This window comes from Anser cygnoides, chromosome 1, assembly GCF_040182565.1.
Source record: "Anser cygnoides isolate HZ-2024a breed goose chromosome 1, Taihu_goose_T2T_genome, whole genome shotgun sequence".
In the NCBI taxonomy this organism is placed as follows: Eukaryota; Metazoa; Chordata; class Aves; order Anseriformes; family Anatidae; genus Anser; species Anser cygnoides.
Window position 1 is genome coordinate 52,469,420 of NC_089873.1, and position 17,859 is coordinate 52,487,278.

The window sequence follows — 17,859 nt, forward strand, 5'->3', positions numbered from 1 at the left end:
TCTGATCTGACATTTATAAGCAATTACAAGAGCATTCCTAAAAGTGTCAAGCTACAAGAAATATTATGGGGACCTTATAATCTATAGGATAACTATTTCCTGGCATAAGCCAGAAAACAGAAATCACTGACACAAACACACAGTCACAAGCTCATGGTCTGAGACAAACCACAACATGAAGCATTCATTATCTGAAAAGAAAAAAAACATATTGCGTGTTTCGAGAAATTATACAAATACACTTCAGCTCACCTCAAACCCAGTTGACTGGGCTCTTGAGAAGATCTTTAAGCAGTCAGACTGCCTGAATAATAAATTGCAATATAGTAAGGATTCATCACCTTATGCAAATACATTATAAAGGCAACTATATACTCTAGGAACACAGATAATTGATACCCAGCTGCTCTGGAAGGCAAGCAAAAAAAGTCTGTGTGGCTGAGTGTGGTTGTATAAAAAATGTGAAGAAAACTCATGGTCATGAATTTCAAAAACTGTCAAATGGAATGGGATTTAAAAATTCTATTTAAGCAAACTCAAAAGTAGAACAACCCTTTGTCTCAGAGCAATGGATCTATTCCTTTTGACGAAGGAAGTTGTGATGGATTTCTCTTTAGTTTGGTTGCAACATATAAAGTTATTTTCTTTTTGAAAAAGTATTACTAGATATCCCTAAAAAAAAAAAAATTGGTTTTGCAAAATATGTTACCCAATTTCTGTGTCATGTAACTGTCAGTATTGACATCTTTATGAGAATAAGATATATGTCCATATGCTGACTCAGTGCAGGAAAACAATAATTTACTCAACAAACACTGTTCTCAGCAAATAATTGTCTTAAAATTGATCATACTCAATTAGTTCAACCTACTGACACTGACATTTTGCATTTTACTCAAATCATATTCTCATCAAAAAAGCAACAATGCTCATGGTTACATGGTACTAAAAGTAAGAGTTGTGTCAAGCAAATGTGTTGTCAGATTTCATCCACCAGAGGTAAAGAGCTTTGCCTTGTGGAGCTCAACATTTGCTACATGGATGGAGTGCTGATGAAAGGTTGTCTTAAGATCAGCCTTCTGGAGCATACAGGCTGGAATTCTGCAAAGTCCACATGAAAGACATGAAAATATCACTGAATAACAGGCTCATACTTTCAGAGACATCTGCTGGCCAGATCTTTCATCTCATCTGGAATAGCCTGTTTGACATTGCACAATACAACAGACATAAAACACTACTGCTTTCAATAGGCTCTGAATACCTTTGGCAATGTATCGGAGCTGATATGGCTACAAGAAGATATCAGTAATTGTAAAGGTGAAACGATTACTATTCATGCTATTGTGAGCTAGATAAAGGCCTTTCCTCCAGCTCAGTCACACAATTCATTTTTCACATGATATGGTGCCAGAGACTTGTAGTAATATATCACTGCTCAATGCGCTTAACTGGAGTAAACAGGTCTTTGGAAAAGACTACTGTTTTCCCCATGCTGTTTTGTAACCTCAACTTCCACAAAGCACTATGTATAGTGAACTTGTCATAAAGACATTAAACAGTTATTTAATGAAGAATGGTACCTAATGAGTGACCAGTCTTCATCAGCATAGTGATATTTTAAATGGTTTAAACAGAAGCTTGCACACTAGTGGCTTTGTGAATTGTTAGATAATACAGAATGAAATCATTACAACTGAAATCTTTCATAATGCTGGTATAAAAATAATGATGACATGACAAAATAGTGGACTATTCAAAAAACATTTGGACAAGATTTACTATGTTTGCATTAACTTGTGATAAGGAAATATTTTTCTCCCAATTCACTCATCCTATCCAACAGTGAAATCTGCAGCACAAAATGGTTTCCATGCATTTTTCTCCTCCTTCACACCTTATTATATGGGATCGCTTTGTCCAGCAATAAGTACTCCTCCCTACACACTTGTTTGAGGCCCAAAACTTTTTTTTGTTATAACACGGGCCAGAAAGGATCACTCATCCCTATTTCATAATAAATTTTCAGTAGGTCTTTTATAGTTAAGCCATACATTTCTTACAATCTCTTCAGTGAACACAAGATACATGCTTGAAACAAACAAATATAGGAAAAATTATGACAAACATCACAGGGCGTAAGAAATTTCTGAATTCCAGTTACAGCCAATCTTGAAAATCTTAATCACTGAACAAAGGATAACCTTTCTGGGCCTATAAATTTAAAATTTATCACATACACAGCTCTGTAGAAAAAAATATATTCTTACATTTTTCATCACAATAAGTTAAGGTTTTGAGTAATTTATTTGATAAGAATCTCCAGTTCAGCCTTTGAGCCTGGTGTGCAAACTAAAATGTCAGTTCATGGTTTTCCTATCATTATCTGAACAAAATAACTTTATTTAACCAATGTTCCCTAAAAACATGTTTTACTTCTTTCTTAATAAACTAAACTACAATTTGGAAAAAATCACACCAGAGGGTGATACAGTGCAAGGCTCTCTGAAATGACCTGGCCCTTTTTTTTCCTGCCTCCCCGACTCCTTCCTTTTATCCCTGGCCTCAGAAGTACCTGTCCAAATGTGATTACCTTGACAACAGACAGATGGAATAAAACTACCCATGTAGTTTTCATTTTTTTTTCTTCAGAAAAAATAAAACAAAACAAGTAAAAAATAAAGTCACAAGATTATTTGGCAGGACAGAGTGAAACAACCATGGCTCAACTGACACATGGCATATGAGACTCTGGACTACAGGCTGAATAATTCAAAACAGGGTATTTTCCTTCTTTTGTACATAAGAACAGATATTTCTTTACTGTGTGAAAAAATAAAACCTTCCACTTTCTGCTTTTTATTATTCTAGAAAGAAGCCAAGGATCAGAGAACATCAGCTAATGAGACTCTGCTTTTTTGTATATATATATTTTAAATTAAAATTAAAAAAAAAATCCTAAAATTTATGTCAGATCTCTACATTTACACACACACACACATTTCCTGTCTACAAATGATTCCTGGGACTCTCCAGCATTTTGCATTATCTTACAATAGGATAGTTATTCTGAAAATCTATCTTAAAATAGATGCTAAAAGAGGGAAGAAAAACAATATTCTAAGCTATCAAGTCACCAGAAATTAGTTGGTACAAAGTCCAACTATTTTCTAATGGGGACAGGGAAATGGGACATAAGAAGGTTGATACTCAGATGACCAAAGACTGATGAACTGTAAATTGTGCTGCTTCAACTAAAAACATACTTGATTTTCATAACTGTCTATGAGCCACACAAGCATGTGATAATAAATAGGATCTAATCCTGCCAGTAGCAGGGCTATCACATCAATCTCCATTGCAAAATTACAGTGGACCCTTGCAAAGATGCATTAGCTGAACGAGCAACTATAAGCACACATAGACAAAGATTCATTAAAAAAAAAAACTCTCAGTAATATCCACTTAGGTCTCAAATGACATCAGTTTGCTTTGCTTTACCAGAAACCACAAATAAAGAAGAGAACAAATGTGAACAATTAGAGAAAACAGACAGATGAATAGGTGAATAAGTCATTAACAGCTGCCTTACTATGCATACTGAGTCTAGAACCAATGGAGAAAGTGTCTATTAAGGCTACAAGGGACAAAATTAGCTTAAAGATTCTTTTCTTTGCTTACTGAATGATAATATTTATCTTGTGAACAGTTTTATTTTCTACCTAAGTATTACTAAATAATTACAAAATTAATTTGAAGCTAGTTTTTATTTCTTAGAACTGAAACTTCTGGCCCAATTTAAATGCTTTGAAATTTAAAGGACATTATTAACTCTATATGATTTGCAAAAAAAATAATAGTAAACATTTCTGGATTTTTTTTCAACTTTTTTTTTCTTGATTTAGCTATATTTTTTTTCATTTTTTTTCCACTATATTCAGACTTATGCCGTTTTTAGCACTTTACTTCAGAGATAAATGAAGAGCTAATCAGCCTGCTTCACCTCTGTTTTGGGGGAGGGGGTTCTTTTTACTGGAATCCTACAACACTGAATCTCAGCTATATTTTCTGTATTTTCAGCTATAATATTGTTCTCATTCTATCATGAAAATGAACAAAATACATATTAACACATTGTTGGCATTATAATCAGTTACTAAAATACTAAAAAGCTAAACATTTTAGAACAAAAGTAGTTGTTTCCTTATTCTCAGTTGTTAGTCCTTTAACTGTTGAAATATATGGATTTCTATAGTTGTTGTGACATTAATAGCACAGTAACTATGAGAGCATCACAAAGAGCAGGAAGCAATTAATCCATGACAAATACATTTACATGAGTTATATGTACCAAATGCTTCTTTATTTCTGGACATCCAATATGTTAATTCTTGTCCTGGTAGTCTTTTCAATTTCTTTTATTTTCAAAACTTACATGATTGTTTTAGAATAATATTTTTTACATGACATGTAAATTTTTATGCTAATGACTATGCTTACTTCATAAAACATGAAATCATCCACATTTATTTCTTCATAGTCATCCTCCACTTCATCACTTTTAACAGCTGCAAGAGCACTGGCCAGTTTCCTTCGCAAAAGAAAGCCCTTCCAAGATGCCTAAACAAAAAATTTAAAGCATGTTATACAAAGTCATAGATCAAACCCAATTCCAGATTCTCTATGTTATCCCATTAGGAAGATAAAACATCTTGGGCCCTGGTTTAATAGCTCAATGATCTGTTTTTTGAACTTTATGTGACATTTAAAACTACAAGACAAATTAAATGCCAGCACATGTCTAAAGCTTAGAGTACTCAGGAGGCTCTCCACAAGTAAGCAGAAAGGAATCCTGCAACTCCCTCAACTACAAACCTGGGTCAACTAATTAATTATTTGACAATTCCTTCAGGGACTATTATAAACTGAAAGGAATGACTACATATGAAAAAGCTGAGTGTTAACTTTCAAATTACTGAGAATAAAAATACACTTATACTAAATGCCTCATAGTTTACAAGTAGCTATTCTGGGAGATATCTCATGCAATTGACCTAGGTCAGTCACTCTCTCTTAACTGTCTTAAGATCTTTATTAAAAAAAAATATTACCAGTAGGAATAACTATATCTAAGAAAAAGAAGCACATTAGGAATTAAATGCTAGAAAAAGAAGCAAGGTGTTACAAACACATGACAAGCTGTAGAATCACACCAAAGAAAACATTTCAGAGATCAAAATGAAATAAACGGAATTAAGAATACTAAATTCAATTACCCCCAAATCGTTTGATGTAATTAGAATCCAAGAGGCCCTAAGCATTTAAATACTGTGCAAAACACTCTCCTGAAGAGTAGTGTTGTCGGAGTAGTGTTGGCGACATTTAAAGGCTTTGCAATGAAGGCACTAAAACAGGAAGGGTAAATCTCATATTCAGACTTAAAATTTAGCTTATTCATTTTTAATAAATGATTTTATAATTGCATAAATTATTGAAAACATTGCTGTCTTTACACATTAAATTCCTGATTTATATACAGATGACTAAATGTATTAGATCTGCTTTCTTATCATTTCATTGGTATTATTTTCCTACAGATCTTCATAACCATCCAGAAAGAAGATCCTGATATTACAGAGCGATCAACTGAGAAATACATTTCATTCAATAAATACAATTAGTTTTTACAAATGCAAAGGAGAAAACAAGTTGTAATGGTACATACAGAAGGATAAACTGTAAGGCATCTGTTAACACAGATCTATGAATGCACGAGATCAGTGCTCAGTTGAGATCAAAAATGACAAATTATATTATAGCAACTTTTAAGAAATGAGATGAAAACTCCCTTATGTATAAATTCATGATATACTTACCTCTGGAATTCAGTTCTAGTCACTTCTTTAAAATAGGATATAATAGAATAAGGTAAAGATATAGGGATAAAAAGATAAGAAGCACAGAGTAATGTGAAAAGAGACTAAATGGACTGAGATTTTATTAAAGAAAGAGTGAATAATGGAGATGGATATAAGAGAAATACAAATCCATAAAATGCATAAAAAGTGAAAGTTTATTTATTTCCATATTAACTTTGAAAATTAAATTTGGAAAAGGTTTGAAACAAAGAAAAAAGAAAGTAAAAACATTTTATTCAGTATATAATTTTGTGGAACTCAACACTTTAATATATAGTAGAGCCCAAATAGGTTCAAAAATAGATTAAATAAACTTATGGAGATCAAATTTTAATATACTAGTTACACACTATACTCCAGAAACAAACTTAACAATACTAGCTACATTAACTTAAAAATGTAGAAAAATCCATGAACCCTGGCAACTTGTCATATAGATGCTATATCTGTTTAGCAAACTAAGCAGAGCTTAGTTCACACACACAGTAATTCATTCTGTTTAACCATTAGCCCAGTGTCTGGTATGGTACAGCCTAGGCCATGGTGTGTTCTCGATGGCAGTATGAATGTGGCAGTCATATCTTCTGGGAGATGGGAAGAAAAGGAAAGGCATGAGTAGGTTGGATGGGAGAGAAAGGAAGAGTAGTTAGTTGTATAGATATGAGACATGTTCTACCACTTATGTAGCCAGTGTCTGTTAGTTTAGTAGCATAGACATACACCAGTAAGAACATAGCCACAATATGCCCTAAAACACAGTATTAAAATAATAGTAATAATAATAAAAAAGCTAATTCAGGGAAAATACTTGGTGAATAAAGGGCAAATATTTTTATGCTTCTACAGAACTTTTTTTTTTTTTGTAAAGAAAGCTTTTAGAAACTTCAATTTTACATTTTTTAAATAAAACAAACAAAAAAAACTTTAATTACAAAACTACTGATAGATCATAAGTAAAAATAGATAGAAGATGACAAGCACACAAAATTAGATTTTTTCTTATTTAATCTGAAAATAAGTAAAGAGAATGCCTCAATCTAACCTGGATTAGTGTGGCAGCTTCATTCTTCCATCCTGAAACCTCTGTAAAATGATCATTTCTCGTTTTGGTGCAGTTAGTTTTCGTCCTGGCATGGTACTTCTTCCAAAGGGACTGGATCGCTGATGCTGCCATATGCAGCCTAGTAAGGAATAAGTACCGTTACGGATAACATAACATCACCAGCAAAACTGGATTATCATAGCTGCCTAACTATAACCAAAAAAAACCCTGAAAGAATAGTGTTATGCACTGAGAAAAATAGAATGCTCTACCATTAAACTGCAAAGAAATTACAACACAGATGTGATACACATGTACAGAAACACAGGAGGATATTTACAACATTTGGAAGACCAATTTATCTAAGAGAACTACTCTCTACTGGGCATTGTTCCCTTTACATTAACTAGAGAAGAAGTGTCTTCTCAAAGTAAATATCAGGAGCAGAAGTAGCTTAATAATGACTGAATAACCCATTGGAAAGATCCACTTATCTCCACAGTCTATACAGAAAAATACTAAAGTGAGCTAAGGTGAACGCTGAAAACTGCATGATAAGAATAATTCCAATAGAGCAGATGGGAAAATGTTTTCTAAGATAGTAACGTTTTCTAAGTTACTTATTGTTTAAAAAGCACTGATTACAGGTTACTTAGATTTGCTACGTGATTGAGCTCCCTAAACACAAGGTCAATTAATTAAATTTTTCTGATGGAGAAAAAGTTTAATGGGAGCTTTGCATTATGACATTATTATCTTGGAATCCTTCTCTCCATAAAATTATCATTTCAGCTTCCTAATGGGCTTAATAAAACATGTCTAAATTTCCCCCAGACTTTACACATTTTACACTTTACAATCTGTAGTGCATTTATTTAAATAATAGAGTACTTTTCAGCGAAGAAGATGCTCCAGCACAAGTCACAGCACACTTCAGAGGTTAAGCCAGAAGAAAGGAGTAGATAAAATATTCCTTTTTTTAAAAGCATTTTTTCCTTAAAATGTGTTTATTAAGTTTACCAATCTCAAAACATGGTTTATTTACAAGCTTTGCATCCATAAAAAATAAGCTGAGTTTAAAAAAACTTCAATTAAGTTTGTATTCTGCATTGAAGAGAACTGTTCAACAACTGGCTACAGGATGAATTTAAAATACTAACTAAGAATTCTAAACGAGCTTTTCAAAAAGATTTTTTTTTGAGGCACTCAACTGCCATAATAGACTACTGTAGTCTGATTTTCAAATTCCTGGGAGGCGATGATGAATTCTATGGTCTTCCTGAATAATAATTTTTATGACAAATTGTTAGTGTCTTAAAAATCAACCAACTAACCACTACTGCCCATTTACTGTAAGTCTAACCAGCATGAAGAAGCACACCTTCCCATGCTTGATTCTCACACTGTATTCAAGATGTGGACTTTTGAAACTGAATACTTATGAAGCTATAACTAAAAGTTTGTATCTCCAGGGCAAAATTTCTGGGCAAAATAGCTTCTGTTTTCCCTGACTGTACATCCAGAACCATATACCAGCAGCAGATACATTCTGAAGAGGTAATAAACCAGTCTGTTTTATGCAAGAGAGTATTTAGGGGCACAGAACAAGTTGAACTGGCCCTTCACCCCTGCCTCTACTTGTAAGAAGTGGGTTGAAACATGTTGGAGGAGTACCAAGGGCAGGGCAGACTGTTAGCTCTTCAGTCATCACAACAGCAGGAGCCTGGCCTAAGGTCAAGGGAGTCAGACAGTAGATTTAAGCAACTTTTCCATCTTGCTTTCTAAATGTTATCGACTGTAGACTTTACACAGACAAATCTTGAGTGCCTAATGAACAGTACAACAAAAAAACTTACACTAGTTTGTAGTTCAAACTCCCTCAAAATTCCAGCAAACCATCAAGCCTTTCCATCCTTAATGTTGTAAATTACTTATGCATTTATGAGTTGGTGTCATAAATGTATTGCAAAAAAGAAGTAAAAGTTAGGAGGCCAAGTAAAAGTTTCAAAATTCTCTTATTAGACAGTATTTTAAAATTATTTTAAGTACATACTTATCTATATTCTAATCTACTGACACAATACCATATGGGATTGTTGTTAATATGTTAGTCCAGTGTGCATTACCTTAAAGTGTTTTGCTGTCTAATAAGCTTCAAAATATTACTTTCACACTGTCTGATCACATGTCTGTTTTAAACAAAAAATTCTCTCTTATTGCCTATCCATCTAATCTATCTGAAAACAGTCCAACATCCATGTCTTACCTTTCTGTATCATTATCAAAATGCTGAAGATCTCTTCCCACATTACTTGATATAACTGACTGTTGCAATGTGAGCTGGGCTGACATGTTATCGTTGCCTTTGCTCTCCTCACCGTAATTAATACAAGATTCAGTGTTCTTCTGCTTCACTCTATGATCTTCTTTATTTTCCTTTTGGTGCACAGGTATGGAGGAGTTAATGAATGTGGCCTTAATATGGCCAGGAGTAATCCATCTTTCAGAAGGATCCAACAAGACCTGTTTATTTTCTGTCGCACCCATGATAAAGAGGTTATTTTCCTGTAGGCAGCCAGTGGATGTTTGCTTTAAATGATTTTGCAATGCTTCTGGTCTATCTCTGTCAGTAATGTTTAGTTCACCATACTCATGCGCACATCGATGTTCAATGCTAAGTTTCATCAACTGATTAAAATACCAGCATTGTCTCTGTGCAGCATCAATGGAAGAGGCAATTCTGAAGAAAGATAAAAATGTTATCACATACATTTCAGACTGTAAGAACACTTTAAAAATATATATTTCCTCTATTAATTGCTAAACTACTCTGTATTTTCATGTATCCTTACTTGTTTTCTTATTCTTACAGTTAACAGTAATTACTCTAAAAATTAGTTTCAGTATTTAAAAATCTTAACTAAACTTTTTTGGTAGTATCTCAAATATACCATGATGTATTAGCTTTCTTATTTTAATTTATGTCTTTTTGTTTTTTAATGGCTTCAGTCTGAAATAGGCATTACGGCATGCATTTCACTGTTCATTTTCTATGTGGTTACAAAGCCAAAAATTTTAGAGGATTTGATGCAAGTTAGTTATAAACCTCTTAATAGCCTTAATAATCCTTTATAATCTTTTTTTTTTTTTTTTTTTTAAATTTAGGAACTATGGAATCTAATATAAAAATAACAGTAACTTTTAAATTTACATTAGAACTACAGCAACAAAACCCAAGCTTAGATTCAAACCAACAAACCACAATGCCTAAAGAGAATTTAGGAGAATGGAAACTTTTAAATGTCAATACTTCTATTAATATATAGGAAGATGCCACACTGAACTTCAGGAAGAGTTAAAATTCTCTGCATCTTTTTTCCTGGTTAAATACTAGTGGAGTTCCTGCAGATCTTTGTTCACTTTTGACTTCTAATTTTATAATAAGCTGTATAAGCCTGGTATAGCAATGAAATGGAGTAAAAGAGCCATACAAAGCATCTGATTTCCCGTCTGATTGTCAGAAAGAGCCCAGCAACACTAATCTATGAAGTCTGGCTCTGATTAGTTGTGCTACACCATCCAAGTGACTAGGACAAGTAAGAGCAAATATGAACTAATTGTTACAGATACAGAAGGCTGTCTGTATTTAAGACAGTGTTTATCTATTGTAATAGGTAGCAGGTACTTTTGGAACCCACAAAATGTTTTCCTTTGATACCACAAATAGATGCAGAGATCTGTAATCTGGAGCTATTTTCAGAGGAGCAAAAAGTCAATTCTAGGTCAGCAACACAAGATAAAAAAGTTGAAATAAGATCAATCCTCTTGGGGGTCTGGAAAAATTAAGTCCTAAGATAATAGTTTGAATAACAGAATTTCCCGTTCATTATTCTTAAAAGGCAAAGCTTTTATAATATTTTACTGTGAAAAGTCTATTTAACTAAATAACTATTTCTTCTAGTAAAGTTTAACTGAGAACTTTATAGATTTTTAAGAACACAGATCTTACTGGAGGAAAAAAGACACTAACTCTTTCTCTGCTAGTGCAAGTTCAGTACTGTCATGTAAAATATGAACAGCTAAATTTGAAGCCAAATCCACACAGCGTAATTATACAACTCACGCATTAGCTGTACACTGGATTGCCCATTACACAATATTTTCTTTCCTGTTAATTCCACAAACACAGCAACAATTCCTCAAAAGATTTAAACCACTACAAATATTTGCTTCAGGATCTAAAAAGTTCTAGCTGTCTCCTCCCACACAGTAAGTACAGTAATTTATTCAATAAGAAATACTAGTAAAATATTTCAGAAGTTTGGTTAGAAGAGGAAAAAAAAATAACACGGGAAAAACCCTTGATCTTTTACATACTGGGCAAAATAAGCTTTTGTATGATGAAAAGTACACTCCTAAACTATTATCCTAAGTATACTTGTTCATTCTCAACCAACAAAAAAAAACAAACAGGAAGGAAGGAAGGAAGGGAGGGAGGGAGGGAGGGAGGAAGGGAGGAAACTGTTAACAGGATACTTGTGCATCTTCTTCCTTGTCAAGTCTAGCAGCACCTTGAACAGCTGTTTCACTCTTTCAGTGTCTATGCACGTGGCAGGTAGAAACAGCAGGGGAGGTTGAAGACAACAGGAAATTCAGGTGGGAAATAACTGTGGTCACCAGGGATCGTAAGTTAGGTGGTTTTTTGTTTGTTTGTTTGTTTGTTTTTTCCACAAGCAGCTTTTGGGAGGTTACTAATTAACTGTAACTGTATTTGGGATTCTCCTGCAAAATTAAACTCCAAAGGGCAGACAACAACAACTATAAAAAAATAAAATAAGCTGAAAAAGTAAAAAGGGGAGGGGAGAAGAGGGAAGAAAGGGTAGAGGGGAGAGGAAGACAAAACACTGTTCAATAGGGTTGTGGCAGGATCATCCTAGCAAAGCACTGCAGATTTCTCAGTGTCTCGACTGCAGTCTTGATATCAGAGACTTGGTCCTGAAGACCACTTACTCAAACCACAAAAAGGAAGCAGCTATCATGGAAAATATGCAGGATTGATTTACGTTTTTACTGGGGAAAAAATAAAGAAAAAACAACAAAAGAAAAGCCAACGACATACTAGGGAGGAGAGAAGACAAAGAAAGAAATACGTAAGTATTAAGACTTTTGATACCATAATATTTCCTTTTCAGTTACTGTAAATTTGCCTTTGAGACCTTTTTGGCATTATAGATCAAGGGGTCTCGTCACACTAACTCTTCTGGAATTGCTTCTTAGTTAAAATACAAACAACATTTGAAATGTAAGTTGGCATCTCGACAAAACAAGAACTGTGATTACCCTGACGGAAGCATCAATGTCCCTACTCTCAGGATGCTTACTAAGTCATGTAATGTTGAATATGGCAGACTAACTACAACAAGTTTTACAGTTTCCAGCTTCGATGAGCACATTCCCTTGTGTTTAATGGCCAGTCACCCACAGTCTTGATCGGATCTTAACCAGTGAAAGCATATTATATCCCATGTAAATTTTAGAACAGCCACAAAGCTTCTGCACTGCTTCTGCACTGGGAGAAGGGAATACTAAAACAGAAGAGGAAGAGGAGGAGATGGGTCTTCATCATAAGATTCACAAGATTTGAGCTTCATCACAAGATCACAAGATTTGACTGTACTAGTACAGCAGCCTTGCTCATACTTAAGGACCAAGATACTACTTTCATGAACAAATGCTACGAACAGAAAGCTACCTGTAGCTTTCTAATGAAAAAGGCATCTCTCGACTTGAGTTAAGGTTTTCCAGAGACTTCAAGGAAAGATAAAAGCACTAGAATCAGATTGTAATCCACATGGAAGTTTAAGCTTTGAAAGCTTGCCTACAGAACTGACATATTTTACATAGAATTTCATCCTGTAATGACCGCTGTGTTATTCAAAGAACATCATTTTGTCAGAATGAGACAGTAAAAATGATATGGAAAATCAGTAGAACAAACCTCTTGGAGGCAAAAAAGCCAGTTGACAAAAAAGCCGGTTCTACCCAGCACTGGCAGTTATCTCCTGCTCACTGCAGCCCTGGTGACGCCACACCTGGTATTTTGTTCAGTTCTGGGTTCTCCAGTACAAGAGGGACATAGAACTACTGCAGCAAGTCCAGAGGAGGGCTACTAAGATGATTATAAGACTGAAGCACCTGTCGTAAGAGGACAGACTGAGAGAACTGGGCCTGTTTAGCCTGGAAAAGAGAAGACTGAAGAGAGACTTCATCAATGTGTATAAATATCTGAGGGGAGGGTGTCGAGAGGATCGAGCCAGTCTTTTCAGTTGTGCTCAGCAACAGGATGAGAGGTTCCAGCTGAATATGAGAGGGCACTTCCTTACTGTGAGGGTGACAGAGCACTGGCACAGGTTGCCCAGAGAGTTTGTGGAGTCTCCATTTCTAGAGATACTAAAATCCTGCCTGGATGCCATCCTGTGCGACGTGTTCTAGGTGATCCTGCTCGGCAGGGGGCTGGACTAGATGATCTTCAGAGGTCCCTTCCAACCTCAGCCATTCTGCGATTCTATGATTATTCTACCCCTAACTGTGTGCTAGTTAAAATTATGCTTAATGTCACTTTGCAGCTCTACTGTGATTTTCATTAGTCAGTTAGTTAACTTGTTGTTTAAAATACAAATTGTCATTCAATCATGTTTGTAAATCCTTTACAAAGAAATGAAGAAGACCATTGTTTACATATTCTCCTGCAAACCTGCTTATGAAATTCCTGTCATTTTCACTATATTATACATACAAGTATTTATAAAGTTCCAGCAGCCAGACATCTGCATACCTGATTAATGAAAACAAAATTACTGTAGCCAAGGTATTGTATTAGTTTTTTATATGATTACTCACTACAAGACAAGCATGCTAAGAACAGTGAACTTGCATGCAGAAATAGCACAAACAATTGAACTGAGCAGCAGTGGTGTATGAAACATGGATTAGGGAAGCAAGCAGTGATTACTTTTGGCAGCTTACATACTTGAGGTCGCACCTACAGGGGCTCATAACTTAGCGAGATGTGAAACAGACAGAAGTTTGCTCTATTTTTGGCCTGTTCTTTAGCAATGTCACATTAATTCAGTCTGTTTGGAGAAAGTATTGTCGTATGTACATATAATAGCTGTGCTTTTAAGGCTTACATACAAACGTATTGTTTAGTTGCTTTCACAAACTGCAGTTTTCAATGGTTATTAAATCATCCAGAAAATTTATTTTTAGTCAAAATGAAACATAGAGGGCTTTAACACAAAAAAATCATTTTAAGACTAAATTTGATGCAATATGTTTCAACTATCTCAAAGTTATAAATTTAGAAGTTTTTGTGGATGAATTATCGAAACCTGGAAAAAAAAAAACACCACCAAAACAAACAAACTTAAAAAAAAAAAAAAGAAACATACACTCAGGAAAGAAAATACATTTATATCATCTCTTCTTCCCACTATTGCTCTTCTCAAACATCTGAAAGATCCTTATACCAAAAGTTACACAGAATCATAGACAAATTCTCACTGCAAGAAACCTCAGTTGGTCTCTGGTCCAATCTCCTGCTTCAGAGCAAGGTTAGCTCTGAGATCAGACCAGATTGCTCAGGGCTTTTTCCAGTCATGTCTTGAAAATCTCCAGGAGTGGAGACTGCACAACCTCTTTGAGAAAACTGTTGCAATGCATCACTATCCTAACGGTGAAAAGGTTTTTCCTTATGTCCAGTTGTATGGGGTCTGGCTGGGATGGAGTTCATTCTCTTTAGAGCAGCCTGTATGGTGCTGTGACTACAACTGTTTTGACAGCACACCAGTAAGCAGTGTGCTATCAAAACCATTGCTGAAAAATGCTTGTACAGCATTAAGGCCTTCTCTGTTTCTCACTCTGTCACCCTCAGTGGGTAGGCTGGAAGTAGCCAGGCCAGCCGATCTGAAATGACCAAAATGATATTTCATCCTATATGATGTCTTGCTCAGCAATAAAAGTGGGGTGTAGTCTTTCCAAGGCAGCCATTGCTTGGAGAATGGCTAGGAATTGGTCTTTTGGTGGGAGGTGCTGAATGATTGTTTTTCCATCACTTGGGTGTTTTCTTTTTGTTTTCTTCTCTGCCCTTGCCCCCTTTATTTCACTTATTAAACTGTTTTTATCTCAGTCCATGGGCTTTTCTCACTTCTCTTTTGATTCTCTCCCCTATTTTTCTGTGGGGAGTGGGGAGGAGTGAACAAGCAGTTACTGTGTTCTTAGTTACTGGCTAGGATCAACCCACCACACCAGTCTGAACTTCCCTTTTATCAGCTCTGGTCCATCCTCCTGCCATGCACCACTGCAAAGAGCTTGGCTCTGTCTTCTCAGGCACTTGCTCAAAACTCCTGACCATCCCAGGGACAATGCACTGAAATTGTTCCAGTTTATTGATGTGTTTTATACATTGATGACACCAAATACTGGAGGCTATTTTAGATGCAAGGGCTAAATATAGGGGGATAATCACTTCCCACAATCTACTGTCCATGTTCCTCCAGATATATCCCAGGATGCTGTTAAACTTCTTTGGTATCAGGGCAGACTGCTGTCTCACATTCACTTTCTTATCCATCCAGACCCAAAGGTCCTTTTCGGCAGAGATGCTCCCCAGCCAGCCAGTCCCAACCTGTACTGGTGAAAGAGGTCACTCCTTTCAAATTGAAAAAAACAACTTTGCACTTGTCCTTGTTGAATTCACAGACTCCTGTTGGTCTCTCTCTCCAATTTGTCTAGGTCCTTCTAAATGGTAGCCCTGCACTCAGATATATAAACCATTTCCCCCAAATTTGATGTCATCTGCAAGCATGGTAAGTGCACACTCCATCTCCTGCTCCAGGTCATTGATAAAGATGTTAGGGGGACAAGTCTCAGTGTCCAGAAGGTAGCATCAACTACTAATAACGGATGGTCTGAGCCTGACTATCCAACAGATTTTTACCTGTCTAGCTGTACATTCTTACAGACCCTGGTTACAAAAACAATTCAATTTTGTGGATATCACTTTTCCCTCCCACTTTTTATTATCTTATAGAAGCGTATGTAGAAGTGAGATATTCTACAGCAGCTCTGTCATGATCATATCATAATTAGAGATTACCATTTTTTTTCTGCAAAGGTTATCAATGAAACAGGTCCTAAATTCTGGACGTAAGAAAATTTTCTCTACCATAAAGGATAAGTAACATTTTTTTTTGCCTTTCCTGTTTTCCTTTTAAGAAAGAACATTATTTCAAATGGTAAATTTTCAAATAGATTAGGAAGTGTCAGCTTTCCATCTGCAAACCAGAAACCAAAAATTACAGAAGTGGATAAGAAGTGGATAAATGTATGAGTTCCAGGAACCACCTAAATACTACATCTGTTGAAAAAAAAACTCCATGATATAACTTCTCCCAAACTAATTTCAATATAATACTTAAAACGAACATCTTTTCAAAGAAATCTCAGTTCTGCGAGCAATGAAGATTCTATTGTAGCTTAATAACATCAAATAATAAATGAAAGTAATAACCCTTCAGGTATTAAAAAGACTCCATAGACATAGAGGCTAATATGTAAACAAAAAATAGCTAGATTCTGAAACAATGTGGGTATTTCTCCTGACCCAACAAAGTACAGAAGCAGAAATTCAGACTAAAGTATTATAAAATATTACATGCTTCACCTGTTCCGGGATAATGTGCAGTACCTGGCAGGATCAAGAAAACTGTCTTTCCAAACACCAGCAGACAAGTCAGATATTAAAAGGACTATAGGGATATTGTAAAACCTGCTAGGAAATGAAAAGGAACTAAGAAAGAAGAAAATGGGCAATATTCCCAAGTGCAAAAATATGAGAGGTTTGGGATATATAGATATTGCAAAGTGATGAAAAAACAGGAGGTATACATGAAAAATTACCACTTCCAGTATCTAAGTTCTGGACAACTTGCAATATCTAAGTCACTGGACAACTAATCATAATAGTGAAGTAGCATTTTTGACAAAATCAAAGACCTATAAACAGAGCCATATGATCCATGTCTTTAAGAAGAAAGAGGACACCTTTTGCAGCTTTCCAGTCATTTAGAATGTGAATAATATAGATATGTAAAAAAAAAAAAAAAAAAAAAAAAGGCCAGAGCCTGTTACCCAAACTAGGTTTGATTAAGCTGAAACTGGAAATTAAGCTGAAACTTAATTAATTGGAAATTAATGATATGATTATACAACTTTGAGGATTTAAGCTATTACCTCAACATGCCACTGTACTACGTTGTGTGTATGAATTCATCCAACTACTACTACCTCAGGAATTTCTGGATTTGAACCACCTGTTTTCTCAAACTTAAAACAGCAAAAGTCAAGGCCCACAGATATTTTAATATCTGTCTGAAGTATTCCTTGCACTGAAGTCAATGATTCTAATCTTTCTCTTAACATAATAATGTTTTCCAGGCAAAAAGCTAAGTAAAATTCATAAGAAAAACATAAAGAACTACAGTAAGGGTACATTAAAACATATTTCTGAAAACAATTTATATTCATATAAAATACCTACCTGAGTTCTACAGCCTTGTTTTTCAGTAAAACATTTTCTTCAATTTGAACTTGACAAAGTTCCAGAAAAGTTCTTGATTCTGATCTTTTGATTCTTTCAGTTGTGGGTAAAGTATGATAGTTTAAGTTTTCACCATCAAGAAATTGTAAACTAGGAAGTTCCTTGCATAGGGAAGGCCTTAGAAAAGAAAAAGTCATCACTAGTTTTATGAAAAAATCCCAGTTCTAAAACTCCAACTTTACTACAACAAGACATAACATTATGACAGTTCTCACAGTATTTGCATATATTTGTTCTTA

At 35.0% G+C, this 17,859-nt stretch overlaps 1 protein-coding gene across 14 annotated transcripts in view; it reads right to left on the reverse strand.

Annotated features, from left to right (window-relative positions):
* The window catches only part of LRRIQ1 (leucine rich repeats and IQ motif containing 1), a 129,585-nt gene that overhangs the window by 63,013 nt on the left and 48,713 nt on the right, over positions 1 to 17,859 (reverse strand). For 13 of the 14 annotated variants that reach the window (XM_066995599.1, XM_066995578.1, XM_066995594.1 and 10 more), the window contains 4 exons: positions 17,561 to 17,737; positions 9,227 to 9,700; positions 6,961 to 7,099; positions 4,501 to 4,620 (listed from right to left, as the gene is read on the reverse strand). In XM_066995599.1, coding sequence (XP_066851700.1) covers positions 4,501 to 4,620; positions 6,961 to 7,099; positions 9,227 to 9,700; positions 17,561 to 17,737 — 910 coding nt within the window. The remainder of the gene's footprint in view (positions 1 to 4,500; positions 4,621 to 6,960; positions 7,100 to 9,226; positions 9,701 to 17,560; positions 17,738 to 17,859) is intronic. The other variant, XM_066995592.1, reaches the window with a different exon arrangement.